This window comes from Artemia franciscana, chromosome 8 (genome assembly GCF_032884065.1).
Source record: "Artemia franciscana chromosome 8, ASM3288406v1, whole genome shotgun sequence".
NCBI lineage: Eukaryota > Metazoa > Arthropoda > Branchiopoda > Anostraca > Artemiidae > Artemia > Artemia franciscana.
Window position 1 is genome coordinate 30961411 of NC_088870.1, and position 16957 is coordinate 30978367.

General features: G+C 34.5%; 1 protein-coding gene across 8 annotated transcripts in view; it reads right to left on the reverse strand.

The window, feature by feature from the left end:
* LOC136030293 (protein melted-like) overlaps window positions 1-16957 on the reverse strand; it is an 89043-nt gene that overhangs the window by 6555 nt on the left and 65531 nt on the right. For 6 of the 8 annotated variants that reach the window (XM_065709161.1, XM_065709160.1, XM_065709165.1 and 3 more), the window contains 2 exons: window positions 15213-15979; window positions 3963-9822 (listed from right to left, as the gene is read on the reverse strand). The exons of 1 other annotated variant lie outside the window; for it this stretch is intronic. Coding sequence is in view for 6 of the 7 variants with exons in the window: in XM_065709160.1 (XP_065565232.1) it covers window positions 15950-15979 (30 nt within the window). In the remaining variant the exon portion in view is untranslated. Of the gene's footprint in view, window positions 1-3962; window positions 9823-13378; window positions 13470-15212; window positions 15980-16957 lie in introns of those variants that run through there. One more of the 8 variants, XM_065709162.1, reaches the window with a different exon arrangement.

Consider the following 16957-nt stretch of genomic DNA (forward strand, 5'->3'; position numbering starts at 1 on the left):
GTCAAAGTCTAACTCCAGCTTAAGCCAACTTAACCTTTGGGTTAGCCATTACTCTATTAGGTGCACAATATATTCAATTCCCTTCAACAAGGGGATTCCCAGCGGCAATAAGTGAGCAAAGGAATGGCAGGTGGTCTTAATGCAGGTTGGGTTAATAAACACTCTAAACGATCACAAATAAAGTGCCAAACTTAGTGATCATTAGACAATTCTTGGCGGTTACCTCCCCCCTCCATCACGGAAAATTGAGTTTTCTAAATTCGAGAATTTTATTTGATTTTTTTTTAGTTTTTTTTTTTTTAATTTTGTTGATAAGTCCTAAGGGAAGAAATAAAGAGGAATAAAAGGACACACCATAATTATATTAAAAACTTAAATGAACAAAACAAAATATGTTAAAAAGAAAACGATCAAAAATGGGGGTTTTAAAGGCCCAATGAAAATATTGACGAAAACACAGAAAGCTAATATTTCTAGAGAAGAACCGCCTCTCTTCTTCAGCGCAAACAAAATAATATGATCAAGGAAAAAGCAAAAACCAAAAAACAAACGAGAAAAGTACAACAAAACCGATGAAAAAGAGTCAAAGAGGTGCGCGAGAAATGCAATGGTTAAAATCAGAAATCAGGTGACCTAGTTCTCCAATTTATTCAATTGCTGTTTCGTTTATTTTAGTAACTTTTTCTCCCTGCATATCCTCCGTTTGAATTTTACCTTTCATATTTTAATAAAATAACAATGAGGAAGAACACCAAAACTCGACCCCCGTTTGGGACCAGCGAATCGACACGAAGTCCAGCTATTGAGCTAACGGAAATGTCTCCTGTGTTCCCCCCCCCCCAATCCTAAAGGACTGTTAGTAGACTCAGCTTTCCCACCCAACAATATATCTATGGTCAAGGCACTGTCCAGTGATTTCATTTGATAGGAGGGGGTATTTTTGTTTGTGGAAAAAGAAATTCACAAAACACACCACAAACTTGCTTGTATTCATTTTTTTTACGAGTCAAAGTAAATTAAGGGGGTGGGCTAAACCTACGAATCACCCACCTTGGATAAGGCAATATCTCCAGTATCTTTGCGATCGATCACTAGAGAGGGACTAGAAGCTTCTTAGAAGTAAAAATATTGCCAGGAGCATCATTTAAAGCAGAAGAAAATGCTGAAAGGAAACAAAAAGGGTCCGAGGACTGAGTGGAGAGAGGCTACAAAAAGCAGGCTAAATAATAAGCCTTCAAAGCGGGCTTTGTAGAGGCCGCAAAGCCTCATTTGCCATAAAGCAGGTTTTTTGTAAGCGTAAAGTCCCGGTCTTTCTGGCCACAACATAAATAAAACAGTTAATTAAAAATTTACTGTTAACTGTAAAGTCTAGAAATGTCTCACATAGTCTAAAATGCGACTGGTCTTCCTCAGAACCATCTTCATCCTTCTCAGTATCTTCAGAGACTTCTGTAACTTCATCTTCATCAAAGCTCACATAATTTCCTTCCTCCAAAATTGGTTCACTCTCTGAACGACAGTAACTCAAAATCACTATCTGAGTTCAAAATCACTAGAAGTTCATTCATTTTGCTCACACTTTCATCTAGGATGCGTGAATCATCAGGATAATGTAAGTCCAAGAAACTTATACTACCCAATTTGATTTCGTATTCTAACATTGTCTTACATGGGCTCCTTAAGGCAAAGTCTATCAAAATAACCCATATAAATGGATATAGAACACAATCCTGCTTAGTTCTGGACTGAACACAATTCCAACTACTAACCTCATTTCTTACTATAACCGCAGCAGTATTATTCTCGTAAATAACAGTAATCACTTTAATATACTTGTCTGGTATAAAAAGATAAGACCTTCGCTAAAGCTCTTCTGTCAGCTGAATCAAGTGTTTGCTTATATTTCCGCAGAACCAGTACTAAAGGGGCTAACAGGTCTCAATCAAAGTTTGTGAGAAGTACAAGGAAGTGTCCTGGTTGGGCTTTGCAGATGTCCTGCCAAAGTTTTGACAACGCTAATCTAAGTCTCGTGTTGTTTAGCCAAAACGCAAGAGGGAGGCGAATTCTACACCCGACGAATCCTTGAAAAAACGTACCAGAGAAGAAGATCTTTCAAAAGAGTCAGTCACTCAGACTCCAGAAAGTATTCAGAGACAGGCAGATTTCCGAAGGTCTTTATTAGGAGGACGGCGAAGTAAAGGTTTGTTTGTAGCTGTGGAAGGACTCAGATCTACTGTTTTTCAGCCTTTCTTTTCTGCTATCGAGGAAATAGAAATTATCAGAAAATCAGGTAGCAGTATGTCATTTGGTTTTCTTTTTTTCTTTCTTTTTAAACACATTTCTGTTTCTTCGTGCGTTTATCTGAGTTTGCTCATCTGTGTTGGTGTCATGAGTATATACTGACAAACGGCCAAACTATTTATGTTAAAATTTGTTTTTTTGCATAATTATTTTAGTACCTCGAAATGGGTTATAAACAATTTTGTATTTGTCTGTTTTACTTTTACATTGTTTTTTTTTTTACTTTTAGTATTGATTTTTTCGCATATATCACATTTAAAGGGATGCCTTAAAGAATCGCAGTTTCTCTTCCATCATAAACTTATTTAGTTCTTTGGCTAAACTATTTATAACTGATTTATCGGTATTGCCATAACTTGTTGAGCTTGGATATTGCCATCTGAAAAAAAAATGACAGAAAATGAAAAGCTGACATACTTTCCCAGAAATCTGAGAAAAATCATTTAACTTCTCTTGTTTTGTACCGGAGATAGAGATATTGATATTTGATGAAACTTTTGCATCCTTAGAAAACTAAAATTTGTTTTTCCGACCAAATGGAACAGAATTCTTTTTAAAATCTAGAAAATTGCAGTCCCTGAAAAATATAAGAGCACACCTGGTTGGAAAATGTAAACGATTTTTGCAAAGGAAGTAATAAAGAAGCAATGTGACAGCTGTAGGAGTTCCCTGTGGTACTACCCGCTTTGATTGAAAATTTGCACACAGAGAATGTATTTCTTATGCTTTAGGTACATTGAATAGACAGTGCTTTTGCAGAAAAATTAGTTAGAGATTGTAATTCCTCTTTATTTTAAACCACCCTTTCGTTAACTTTCCAAATTGTCGGCATGTATAAGGTTCCTTATAAAATTTTACGACATTTTGAGCAAATATAATTTTTCTAATTTGCCTGCTTTTAAGTCCCCCGTGATGCTGAGAAAATTGACTAGTGGGCCCTTTAGCTTTGAGACTGTCAGCCGATGTTGAGACTCGCCAAATGATTTTTGAGGCATCAAATGACCTAACAAATCTAATAAGAGAAAACAATCTTATTGATACATGTTAGGAAAAACAAAACTTCACTATCAGGGTGACGAACGTGGCTTACCAGTCTCATTTGCGTAACCCCACAGTAATGCTATTTTAGTCATCGATTTCAAATTTAAACCAACAGTAGCGAGGAATTCTGATTTAGCTCGAAAGAGTGGTTTTCATTGGCTCAGTGACGCTTTTAACAAAGGCATAAAATGCCATTTTTCCTTTCAGTAACTTTTCGTCAGTGGAAAAAGCCTCTGATTTGCTGGAAGCAATGTCATGCGCTCACTTTCATCGAATAAAAGGCTGTTCCGCCCTACTGTTGGTATAAATTTGAGACAGATGGTGCGACTAATGCCCGCCTTATGTGTACATGTGCTTAACCTTCTACAAGCGTACTGGCCCAAAATAGTGATACTGGGTGGAGGGATTTAGTTTTAAAATGGATATAATACGGTTGGACCCTTTTCGCCACCCTAAATAGTTCTTTCCTCATTTGTTTGTGTTTCTTTTTGTAGACTTTATTAGTTCGAACTCGGAATGGTAGCATAAAGTTGCATCATTAAAACAATTATTTCAAACGAATCCGCCGAACTTCATGTCAAAAATGAGTTATAACTAAACATAAAACTGTAATTAAGCAATAAAATTTAACGATTAGGTTTATTGAAAAAAAAAGTTGAGACAAAAAAGAATAATTTACAATCGAAACGCTAGAACTGAATACAAAATAGATAAAAATTGTGCACAACATGACAAAGTAATAAGAGAAAGGGGTAAAGCAAGATCAATATGCCACTTTTTGATTTCTTGTTATTTTTTCTTTTATTGCCCCTATGCAGTAATTTTCTCTGGCTAGGCTTGAAATGCATGTTTATGTTGCACATGGCATTTAGCTCTGGCTTTTTTTTCAGTGAGTAATTAGTGGTGAGGCGTTTTTTGTCAATTTCTTTTTTTCGTAAATTCTCAATTACAGAGACTTTGAAGGGTATAAGATAAGACGATACGCTAAACTATACACTATTAACTACAACTATTAACAGTCAAGACGATACAATATTGATAGAAAACGAAAACAGAAGAGTAAAATTAATTCAATATAATAATTATATCATATAATTTAGTATAATATATAATTCAATATGAAACTTTGTTCAAATTTTAAAACAAATCGTCAAATCTTGGCAGTGGTGGTTCTAGCCTTTCTTACACCTGGGATAAAATTTTGATTACCCCCCCCCCCCCCTGTCTGTATGAAAATTCCCAGGCCAAAATAAAAAAATTAATTTATTAAGGAAATTATTTTCAATTAATTATTCAAATCCTTTTATTACTATTAATTATATTAACCATTATTGTTTAAATATTTTTATTTTTTAGTTTATTTTTATTTTATTAGTCAATTAATAATTTATTAGATATTTTTGTCTTTTTTTATTAAATAATTTTTTTTTTTATTTGATTCGGGACTAAATTTTTCGCATGTTTGCTCGGAAAATGTGAACATGGGATTTTTTAAGAGACAAGTATAAATGATAAAGGATTATTGTAAAGTTAATTTTCATGAGTTGTATAATATGATCTAGGAATCATTTAAATGGCGAGTTCTCACTTTCCCCCTGGTCTAGTTCCTTCAAGTCAACCATGTCTATAAACAGTAAAAGTTTGCACTTAAAGATTTTAACTCTTCTCAAATATTTAGAAAATGGCACACCTTCATTAATGTAACAATGGATTATAGAAGTGTATGTATGTCAAAGCTTACCCCTTTTTCTTAAGCCTTTTTTTCTTGTGAATTGGTAGACAGTGCAAACATAGCTCTGTTTTTATTTTTAAATTTTGTCATCCATTTTTGGCAGTCCAAGGTTAAACTAATATTTGTATCCACATATTTATATTTATATGTTAGAACCATTGAACCAATGTTTAACATTTTGCAGGAACGGACAATAGCTGCACAATTTGAATAATAAAAAAGAATGTCTTTTATACCAGGAGAAGTTATCAAAGGTGAAAGGAAATTCTTGTCTAGAAAAGTATTCGTCTGAAGAAGAATATAGATTAAAAACATGATGTCAATTCTAAATCTACCTGAAGAGATTTATGATGTGATATTTGCGCGTTTATCACTTGGTGACGTTTTCAACTGTATGCAAGTCTGCAAAAAATGGTATTATATATTAGAGAGAGGCAATTCCGAACTTTGGCAGTACCACAATTTCAAAACTGCTCCACCTTTAGAACATGAGAGATACTGTAAAAATGTTATATACAATTCTGAGATATTGAGTTCTTTGTCCTCACATAAATCCAGATTAAAGGCTTTTAAATATGCATGGAACCTAAAAGACTGTTCTTCCCATACTTACATTTTATTGTATGGTTTTACGCTTACAAGATATTCTATACGGGAATTAAATAACAGTTTATTACCAGACTATCGTCTAGACGAAGATACATTAAGAGACCGTGCAAAGGGGAAAGTTAGGCTTTGTAGCTGGAAGACACTCAATATGTCTACTCTGTCTATCTGTTTACCCTATCTTATCTGTCTATCAACTCTGTTTTATCTGTCTACACTGTCTGCTCTTTCTATTTATCTTCCCAGTCTTGCTTTTACTGTGCTTTTCTCCTTAAAAAACTAACACTGCAGGAGCTTGAAAGGAAGTAACTATGTATGGTTTTTTTTTTTTTTGGGGGGGGGGGGGTTCTGAGCTTAGCTGATGATTCTGGATAACTAGATGTGTTTCTAGAAGTAAAGAGCAAGATTTCAGCTTTTTTTTTTGGATTTTGTTTTGGTATTTTTTCTCCCCTGTTCTTTCACGGTCATGGAGCCTTATGGGGGAGATTGTCTTTAAGCAATTTTTTGTTTATGAAATTTATTGTTAAATAAAGAACTCGCAACTCAGAACTTTTCACATGCAAAAATAAAAATCGAACATAAATTGTTATTTTGTGAAGCAAAAAGGACAAGGAAAATTAAATATGATTGTTTGAATTGTTCTAGTGGAAGCTTTTGCTACCATATGTATCATTAAAAATTGAAAGAAAAAATGAAATTTAATTTTTAGGGGGAAAACTCCATAAAAAATTATTGTTTTTTTCTTAGTATCTTGTACCACAATAAAAGTAAAAGAAATCCTGCATGAAAAAGTAGCCAAAATAAGCTGAGAATAAATGATAGAAAATAGCTTAAAAACATGCACCTCTGTTTTGAAGATGGGATGGCTTTGAGAAATTTTACCGAAAGAAAAGCGTTGTCCAATGTATCTAATTATTTTTTTCTTTTTCACTTTTCAACATGGCAACACTGACGAAAATGTGGTAATGCTCTAAAAAATTCACATTTTTGAAGCAACTAAAGGGGAAATCATTGAAAACTATAATTTTCAGGCACAGTAGAACTAGTTATTACCAACTTTCAAACAATTCTCTATGGAAAAACTTTTTTTTGCTTAGTCTTACTTGAAAAATGTAGTAAAAATCACAATTTTCTCTTTGTTTTAGATCGTAAAAGTTTATTTAATTTTCTTTTTTTCTCTTATGGTTAGATGGGAGACCAAATCCGTGTGATCTTGGACTTGGAGGAGAATACACTTGCCTTTGAAATGCATAATGAATTCTTAGGAGTTGCATTTAGAGGTATGCTTGACTTATCACATTTTATTTTATTTAGAAAAAAAAACAAACAAAAAAAACGAACCTAAATCGTTACTTTGTGAAGCAAAAAGGATAGTGAAAATTAAATATGATTGTTTGAATTGGTCTAGTGGAAGCTTTTGCTTCCATGTATTATTAAAAATTGATGTTTAATTTTTAGGGGAAAACTCCATAAAAAATTATGTTTTTTTTTCTTAGTATCTGGTACCACAACAAGAGCTAAGAGCTCATATGGGACTTGTGACGAGGCAAGAAGAGTCAAGAGCTCATATGGTATGAGCACTAACAAAATTCTAAGAATCAATATTGATTTAAAAGGAAAATCAGAGGCTTAATGCCTCTTCTAAATATCAAAATTCATTAAGATCCGATCACCCATCCGTAAGTTATGTATACCTAATTTTTCTTCTCCCTTTACCCCCCAGATGATCGAATCTGGGAAAACGATTTTATCAAGTCAATTTGTGCGGCTCCCCGACACGCCTACCAATTTTCATCGTCCTAGCGCGTCCAGAAGCACCAAACTCGCCAAATCACTGAACCCCTCCCCCAAAGAGAGAGAACCCAGTACGGTCACGTCAATCACGTATCAAGGACATTTGCTTATTCTATCCACCTAGCTTCATCCTGATTCCTCCACTCCAAGCGTTTTCCAAGATTTCTTCCAACTCCCCCCGATGTCAACAGATCTGGTCGGAATTTGAAATAAGAGCTCTGAGACATAAATTCCTTCTAAATATCAAATTTCATTAAGATCCGGTCACCCGTTCTTAAGTTAAAAATACCTCAATTTTTCTAATTAACACCCCCAAGCTCTTCCAAAGAGAACTGATCCGTTCCAATTATGTCAATCACGTATCTAGAACTTGTGCTTATTCTTCCCATCAAGTTTCATCCGATCTCTCCACTCTCAGCGTTTTCCAAGATTTAGGTTTCCCTCTTCAAACCCCCAATGTCCCCAGATCCAATTCAAGTCAAAAATGGAGCATCTGAGACATAAGATCCTTCTATATATATCAAGTTTCATCAAGATCCAATTACCTATTCGTAAGATAAAATACCCCAATTTTCACGTTTTCCAAGAATTCTGGTTTCACCCTCCAACTCCTCCTAATGTCACAGGATCTGGTCAGAATTTAAAATTAGAACTTTTAAGCACAAGATCCATCTAAATATAAAATTTCATTAAGATCTGGTCATCTGTTCGTAGGTTACAAATACCTCATTTTCCGAATAACCCCCCCCCCAAACTCCATCAAAGAGAGCAGATCCGGTTATGTCAGTCACGTATCTTAGACAGGTTTTTATTCTTCCCATTCAGTTTCATCCTGATCTCTCCGCTTTAAGTATTTTCTAAGATTTCCGGTCCCCCCCCCCAAATGACACTGGATCCGGTTGAGATTTAAAATAAGAGATCCTTCTAAATATGAAGTTTCATGAAGATCCGATCACCCCTTCGCAAGTTAAAAATACATCATTTTTTCTAATTTTTCAGAATTAACCCCCCCCCCCCCCCAATAGAGCGGACCCGAACCAATTATGTCAATCACGTACCTAAGACTTCAGTTTATTTTTCCCACCAAGTTTCATCCTGATCCCTCCAATCTAAGCGTTTTCCATGATTTTAGGTTCCACCCCAATGTCACCAGATCCGGCTGGGCTTTAAAAATAAGAGCTTTGAGACACGATATTCTCCTAAGTATCAAATTTCATTGAGATCCGATCACCCGTTTGCAAGTTAAAAATATCTCATTTTTTCAAATTTTTAAGAATAACCCCCCCCCCTACTACCCCAAAGAGAGCGCATCCGTTCCGGTTATGTCAATCATGTATCTAGGACTTGTGCTTATTTTTCCCACCAAGTTTCATCCCGATCCCTCCACTCTAAGTGTTTTCCAAGATTTTAGGTTTCCCCTCCCAACTTCCCCCCCCCCATGTCACCAGATCCGGTCGGGATTTAAAATAACAGGTCTGAGACACGTTATCCTTCCAAACATCAAATTTCATCAAGATCTAATCAACCGTTCATAAGTTAAAAATACTTCTTTTTTCTATTTTTTTCGAGTTAGCCGGCCCCCCACTCCCCCTCCCCCAGATGGTCAGATCGGGAAAACGACTATTTCTAATTTAATCTGGTCCGGTCCCTGATACGCCTGCCAAATTTCATCGTCCTAGCTTACATGGAAGTGCCTAAAGTAGCAAAACCGGGAACGACAGACAGACAGACCGACAGAATTTGCGATTGCTATGTCACTTGGTTAATACCAAGTGCAATAATAAAAGTAAAAGAAATATGCATGAAAAAGAAGTCAAAATAAGCTAAGAAAAAATGATAGAAAACAGCTTAAAAACGTGCACCTCTTCTTTGAAGATTGGATGGCTTTGAGAAATTATGGCGAATGAAGTTGTCCAATATATCTAATTAGTTTTTCTTTTTTTCTTTTTCACGTATCAACATGGCAACACCGACGAAAATGTGGTAGTGCTCTAAAAAATTCACATTTTTGAAACAACTTAAGAGGAAATCATTGAAAACTATAATTTTCAGGCACAGTAGAAACTAGTTACGACCAACTTTTAAACAATTCTCTATGGCAAAACTTTTTTTGCTTAGTCTTACTTGAAAAATGTATTAAAAATCACAACTTTGTCTTCGTTTAATTTTCTTTTTTTTCTCATATTCTTATATGGGAGACCGAATCCATGTGATATTGCATATTTTGCAGTAAAATGAGCAGTCCCCATCACTACCCTTGGTAAACCACTCTTGCACTCTGTCCAGTCCCGTCTTTCCTACCAAACCAGTTTTCCAAAAATTTCGTCTTGCCCTTCATCCAAAATGACCTAAAAAAAGAAAAGAAGAACGGGTGTTAAAATGGATTTAGAAAGCCTTCTCACTAAATCATACATTTATGCAAACAAGTGTAAGCTCATAAGCCAATGAAAGACGCTTATTCCCTCTTACATTTTGACCGCCCATGAACTTATGGGTCGTAATTCGTATCCTCTGCAGGCAATAGTCAAACACAAAAAGAGAAGGAAATACTGGAAACATAACTTAAGAATGTGGGCAAAAACTTTCAGCTTCTAATCAGCCAATTTGGGTGGATACTCGGTGAACAGAGCCCTAAGGGCAGTTTCGATAGGATAATTTATCAAGAGTGAACTTAAATTTTCTAGGAACTTTAATGTCCAACTTTCAGTTGGTTCACTAAAGTGCTGGAAAGAAGCTCAAAATATAAAAAGAAATGACAAATTCAGAGAAAAAGTGGCACGTCCCAAAAAAATGACAAAAAGGGAAAAAAGTGACTGAGCCCAATCCCTGTAGTTACTTGACAAATTCGCAATCAAATCATTAAGACAATATGACGTTTATCTACATAAGACTATCTATTTTGAAGTCGTTACAGTAAGCAACTTATACAATTTACTTCACGGGTTCATTTTTGGGAATAATCCGAAACTCCTTGTGTTACTAGACTCCAAACATTGGTAAAATTACACTGAGACAAATTGGGATGATTTAGATTTCTCGTGGTCAACTTTTCTGAGAGACGCAACATGGAAATTGCTTAGAATACTGTTGGATATTCAAACATCCTGAAGGATGTGGAAGAATCCCATCGAAGTGAAAAGCAAGTAAAACGAATACCAGGGTTCACTACTTTTATGGGGGGAAAAAACGTTCTACAAGTGATTCTTGTACTCAAGACAGGAGTATCATTGATGATCATTTATGATGACCAACTAAAGTGGGAAATCGAAACTAACCTTCTCAAAACCAAAGAAGATGTAGCTAAAGACCTCAATATTCAGAGAAGAACCACAAATATATGAAGATCTGTACTAAAAGCTGGAATCTTATTCTAAAAACCCATATTTCCCGCATTTTACATTTTCAAGTTTTCCTTCTGGCTTTGTTACTGTAGCATAATGTTGTTGAATTACTAGTAATATTTTGAACAGGTTCAGAAAAATCGCGTAATGCAGTTTTAAAATCCCAATTTTGACTCTTGACTATTTAATTTTAAAATCATTTCACATTGGAGATTAATTACAGTTATTAGTTAACTAGTTTACACGAGTAACTATACTTGTGTATACTTACTCGAACAACCAAAGTTATCCTATATATAGTTACTTGAATGGCTAAAGTTACTCAAACTCGAATTTACTTATGCATAGTTTCTCAAACAACTAAAGATAATCGTATATACTTATGTAGTTACTCGAATAATCACAATTACTTGAAATCGAATATAATTATGTATAGTCAATCGAATGACTAAAGTTACTCCTAAAATTTACTGATGTATAGGTACTTGGATAACTAAACTAAGTCGAACTCGATTATACTTACGTATAGTTAGTCGAGTAACTATAGTCAGTAAAAAATATTGAATTTGTTGTCTCTAAAACTTCTTTCGAAGGTGATCTGGGTATTTATAATCTGGAAATACGTTCTCATAAAGAGAAAAGCCATGAGATGGTAGTTATATGTGAATTCAAAATAGCCTACAAAACCAGAGCTTCGAGAAATAATAAATGTTGTGGGTTTCATTAAATATTTGACAATCATGAAGGGTTAAAAGCTCTTAGCTTTTAGAATTATTTACCTTTTTATCCCCATCCTCTTAGTATATACTGATTGTGTTACTGTTTTAGCTATTGTTTATTATATTTTCCATATTACTGAACTGTTTTAAACATAGTTTTCCTGTCAATATAAATTCTAACGAGAATAATTAAGTGGAGGTCAAGGAATAAAAATCAACAAAACAATGTTTCCATTCATTGACTCGCTTTTATAAAACAAAAGAGCTGAGAATTGCAAGAAACGCAAGAGACCCACTGCAAGAATAATCCACATTAAGTTGGACTTGCTTCAACTTAGGGTTTTTCATGGAGACTGGCGGATAAGACACCAAAAGTGTCTTTCTACGCTGATCTTTCTAGCGCTTTGTACCGAAGATCTTTAAGGCACCTTGATACCATAACACTTTTCAAAGACAACATTCAAGCCTCACTTTCTGACGTCAACGTCTTTTTATTCCAGAATGGACCAAAACCAAATACAGTCGGTTAAGCTGCCTCACTCGTTCTATTGATGTGCCCCCCGTAATGCCATTCATTTTTTTTTAGGTTTATCAGTTGCAAGTGACTGTTTCGTGTCTTCCAGATAAAGATATTTGTGATCCAGATAAAGGTATCTTTCCAGTAAAATCAAGGATACGTCTGAGGTTGTTACTCAAAAATCTCTTACTCTACTTTTTCAGCAGAAAAGTTAACGCCTCTGATTAACATCTGTACATCATCACGGAGAGACTGCTACTGTTACAGATCTCGAACTTAAATTAGAAGCGCAGAGGACGCTGCGCCTCCGGAATAATTCCTTAGCTTTTGAAATACGTATGGTAATTTCAGACACAAGAGTTTCCATCGGATTTGTTGATATCGTCCAGGTATTTGATGTTTCCGACCTCCTCCTACAAACTTAGAGTTTTCCAACCTACCAATTTCAACTCGCATCTTAAGACGAGGTCACTTTAGGAGGGTCTTAATAAGGTCACAAAGGACTTTCCTGTGCTTCATGGTGGTTGAAAGTCCAGTTTAGTCAGCTGTGTTTGAGACCTAGGTGATATTTCTCGGCAAATTTCTTCTAAGGTGAAATAATGATAACCGTGTAAATCCATCAGCGGAATCCCTGCCAAAGAGAGGAAGACTAGTTCAGTCCAATCCTAATTTTAATGGGGGGGGGTATTATGTATATTCAAACCCTGAGCAACGTTACCTAAGGGTTCAAGTTTACTAATTACCATTTACTTTTGTAGCTAAGGAATCACTGAAGAAAGCACTATTTGTGCCTTCTTTTCAGAAAAAAATATTCTTCTGCCCATGTTGGTGTAATTTGACAATTCTTGCCCACATGTTGCAAAACTGAGATTGCAGGATCAGAATTAATTTTGATCAGAGGTGCTACTCAATCTAACATAATCAATGGGTTTAAGACATGTTCTTTAAGTGTTTATATCATTTTTTCCAGAAGAAAAGATTACTCAAAACGGCAATCTAAAAATTAATGAAATTATTAGCACCAGCATTCACGCCTATTAAAAATGGAGGTGAGATTTTTCCTAGAAAAAGTCCTCTGAACAACCCTCTTCCTAAGGACTTTAGATACCAATGGTGATGCATAGCTTGCAAATTACTGGGAAGACACACCTGCTTCTGTTCCCAATACAATATTGACTCAAACAGTTTCTATTTTGACTAATAAAGACAAGCTAGAGCTGAATTATTGTTTTTCTAGTGCATATTTCAAAATTACACTTTATTTATGAAGTAGCCTAATATAAACCATGAAAAAAGAACATGTTATTATATGGTCAAGCAAGCATACCTCTAAAAGCAACACCTAAGAATTCATTATGCATTTCAAAGACAAGTGTATTCTCCTCCAAGTCCAAGATCACATGGATTCGGTCTCCCATCTAACAATAAGTGAAAAAAAGAAAATTAAACAAACTTTTATGATCTAAAACAAAGACAAAATTGTGATTTTTACTACATTTTTCAAGTAAGACTAAGCAAAAAAAAGTTTTGCCATAAAGAATTCTTTGAAAGTTGGTAATAGCTAGTTCTACTGTGGCTGAAAATTATAGTTTTCAATGATTTTCCCTTCAATTGCTTTAAAAATGTTAATTTTTTTGAGCATTACCACATTTTCGTCATTGCTACCATGTTGAAACGTGAAAAAGAAAAAATAATTAGATACATTGAACGGTTTTCTTTCGCTAAAATTTCTCAAAGCCGTCCAATCTTCAAACAAGAGGTGCACGTTTTTAAGCTATTTTCTATCATTTATTATCAGGTTATTTTGGCTACTTTTTCATGCATATTTCTTTTACTTTTATTGTGGTACCAGATACTAAGAAAAGAACAATTTTTTATGGAGTTTTCCCCTAAAAATTAATTTTCATTTTTTCTTTCAATTTTTAATAATACATATGGTAGCAAAAGCTTCCACTAGAACAATTCAAACAATCATATTAAATTTTTCTTATCGTTTTTACTTCACAAAATAACAATTTATGTTTGATTTTTACTTTTGCATGTGATAAGTTCTGAGTTCTTTATTTAACAATAAATTTCATAAACAAGAAATCACTTTGAAGCAATCTCCCCCATAAGGCTCCATGACTGGGAAAGAACAGGGGAGAAAAAATACCAACAAAATCCAAAGATATAAGCTGAAATCTTGCTCTTTACTTCTAGACACGAATCTAGTAGAACATCCAGAATCATCAGCTAAGCTTAGACCCCCCCCCCCCAAAAAAAAAAAAAAAATATACCATACACAGTTACATCCTTTCAAGCTCCTGCAGTGCTAGTTTTTCAAGAAGAAAAGCACAGTAAAAGCAAGACTGAGAAGACAAATAGAAAGAGAAGACAGTGTAGACAGATCAAACAGAGTAGACTGAGAGACAGATAGACGAAGAAGACAGATTGACAGAGTAAACAGACAGACAGATATACGCAGTAGAAATATTGACATAGACACATAGACGGAGTAGACAGATTGACAGAGTAGACACATAGACGGAGTAGACAGATTGACAGATTGACAGAGTAGACAGATTGACAGATAAGACAGAGTAGACAGATAAGATACACTAAATAGATATAATATATCGAGTAGAGAGAGAGAGAGCTGAGAAAAGAAAAGTTTTTCAACTTTTTTTTTAGACAAAAATCCTTGACCCGACTCTGTCCTTCCCAAGGGTTAAATGCAGGCGCACCTATGGTACAAATGGTCAAAGAAGAAAAGGGTAATTACTTTGCAGTTAAGGTGCTATTTTTACTCTCTCAAAATATATCCTAGGATACATCTCCCCCCAACTACATTCTTCAAACTATTCTCTCTTAATTGAGGTAATTTTGAGCTGAAGTCTACAGAGGCATCTTAGTTGGTAAATATAGTAAAACATAGTTCAAGTAAGCCAGTAAAAGGATTTTGTTTTAAAATATCATCAGCCATATACAGCAAGCTGACTAAAAAATAAAATAAAAAATTATAACAACAAAGGAGTAGCATGGCATTTTTTCAAACAAAAATCCTCAACATAACCTTGATGGCAATATATGCATTGCTGTGAATATTTTCCTAAAACAGAGTTTCTATAAATTTTAAGCTTAATTTGTCATTTATAATGTCATAATAATTTGTCATATACCTGATATTTGGGAAGATTTGGGAGACTGGCGATAATCACACTGCAGAACAACACCATTATGAATTAAGCAGTTGTTGACTAAATCCCATCCCCAGCTTTCACCACGACGTCTAAATAAAGTCTCTCAGGATCAACATTGGAATCATCTTTTGTTGCTACTCCAACAACTGCCTCAGATCCTAATGACTGTGTCCAGCCAATTTTTCCATGTTATTTTCTAGGAATGTCTTCCAGCTACAAAGCCTAACTTTCTCCTTGTGCAGTCTTTTTGTCTAGACATAAACTGTTATTTAATTCCCGTATAGAATATCCTGTAAGCGTAAAACCATACAATAAAATGTAAGTATGGGAAGAACAGTCTTTTAGGTTCCATGCATATTTAAAAGCCTTTAATCTAGACTTATGTGAGGAAAAAGAACACAATATCTCAGAATTATATATAACATCTTTACAATATCTCTCATGTTCTAAATGTGGAATAATTTTGAAATCGTGGTATTGCCAAAGTCCAGAGTTGCCTCTCTCCAATATATAATACCATCTTTTGCAGTCTTGCATACAATTGAAAACGTCATCAAGTGATAAATGCGCAGATATCACATCATAAATCTCTTCTGGTAGATTTAGAATTGACATTAAGTTTTTCATCAATATTCTTCTTCACATGAATACTTTTCTAGACAAGAATTTCCTTTGACCTTTGATAACTTCTCCTGGTATAAAAGACATTCTTTTTATTATTCAAATTCCGCAGCTATTGTCCGTTCCTGCAAAATATAAAACATTAGTTCAATGGTTATAACATTTAAAAATGTGGATACAAATATTAGTTTAACCTTGGACTGCCAAAAATGGATGACAAATTTAAAAATAAAAACAGAGCTATCTTTGCACTGTCTACCAATTCACAGAAAAAGGGCTTAAGAAAAAGGGGTAAGCTTTGACATACATACACTTCTATAATGCATGGTGACATTAATGAAGGTGTGCTATTTTCTATATATTTGAGAATTATTAAAATCTTTAAGTGCAAACTTTTACTGTTTATAGACATGGTTGACTTGAAGGAACTAGACCAGGGGGAAAGTGAGAACTCCCCATTTAAACGATTCCTAGATCATATTATACAACTCATGAAAATTAACTTTAAAATAATCCTTTATCATTTATGCTTATTTATGAAAACATTTTAAAAGTAAAGACAGAGCTAAGTGTGCACTGTCTACCAATTCACAGGAAAAGGGCTTAAGAAAAAGGGGTAAGCTTTGACATAAATACACTTCTATAATGCATGGTGACATTAATGAAGGTGTGCCATTTTCTAAGCATGACAACAGCAACCATCTTTAAGCGGGAATTTTTACTAAATATAGACAGGATTGGCTCAAAACAACCAGGCCAGGGGGAGATCTCATTTAAACGACTCCTAGATCATATTTATGCAACTCATGAATATAAATTGTACAATAATCCTTCATCTTTTATACTTATCTATAGTGACAAAGAACAAACTGAAACAGAATATCTGATGCGTAGAAGTATAAATAAGAACAGCTAAATTTACATTTGCCTCTATGTCAAAGCGGCCACAATTGAACAATCTTGTTTAAGTCAATGGCATCAGTGAGGTCTTTCTCATTCACCAATACAAAACATCCTTCTGCTAAATATGCTGTTAAATATTCTTTTGGCAGCAGCAACTGCAACAAGGTGTTGTCATGGCCAATTTGCAAGAAGTATTAGCT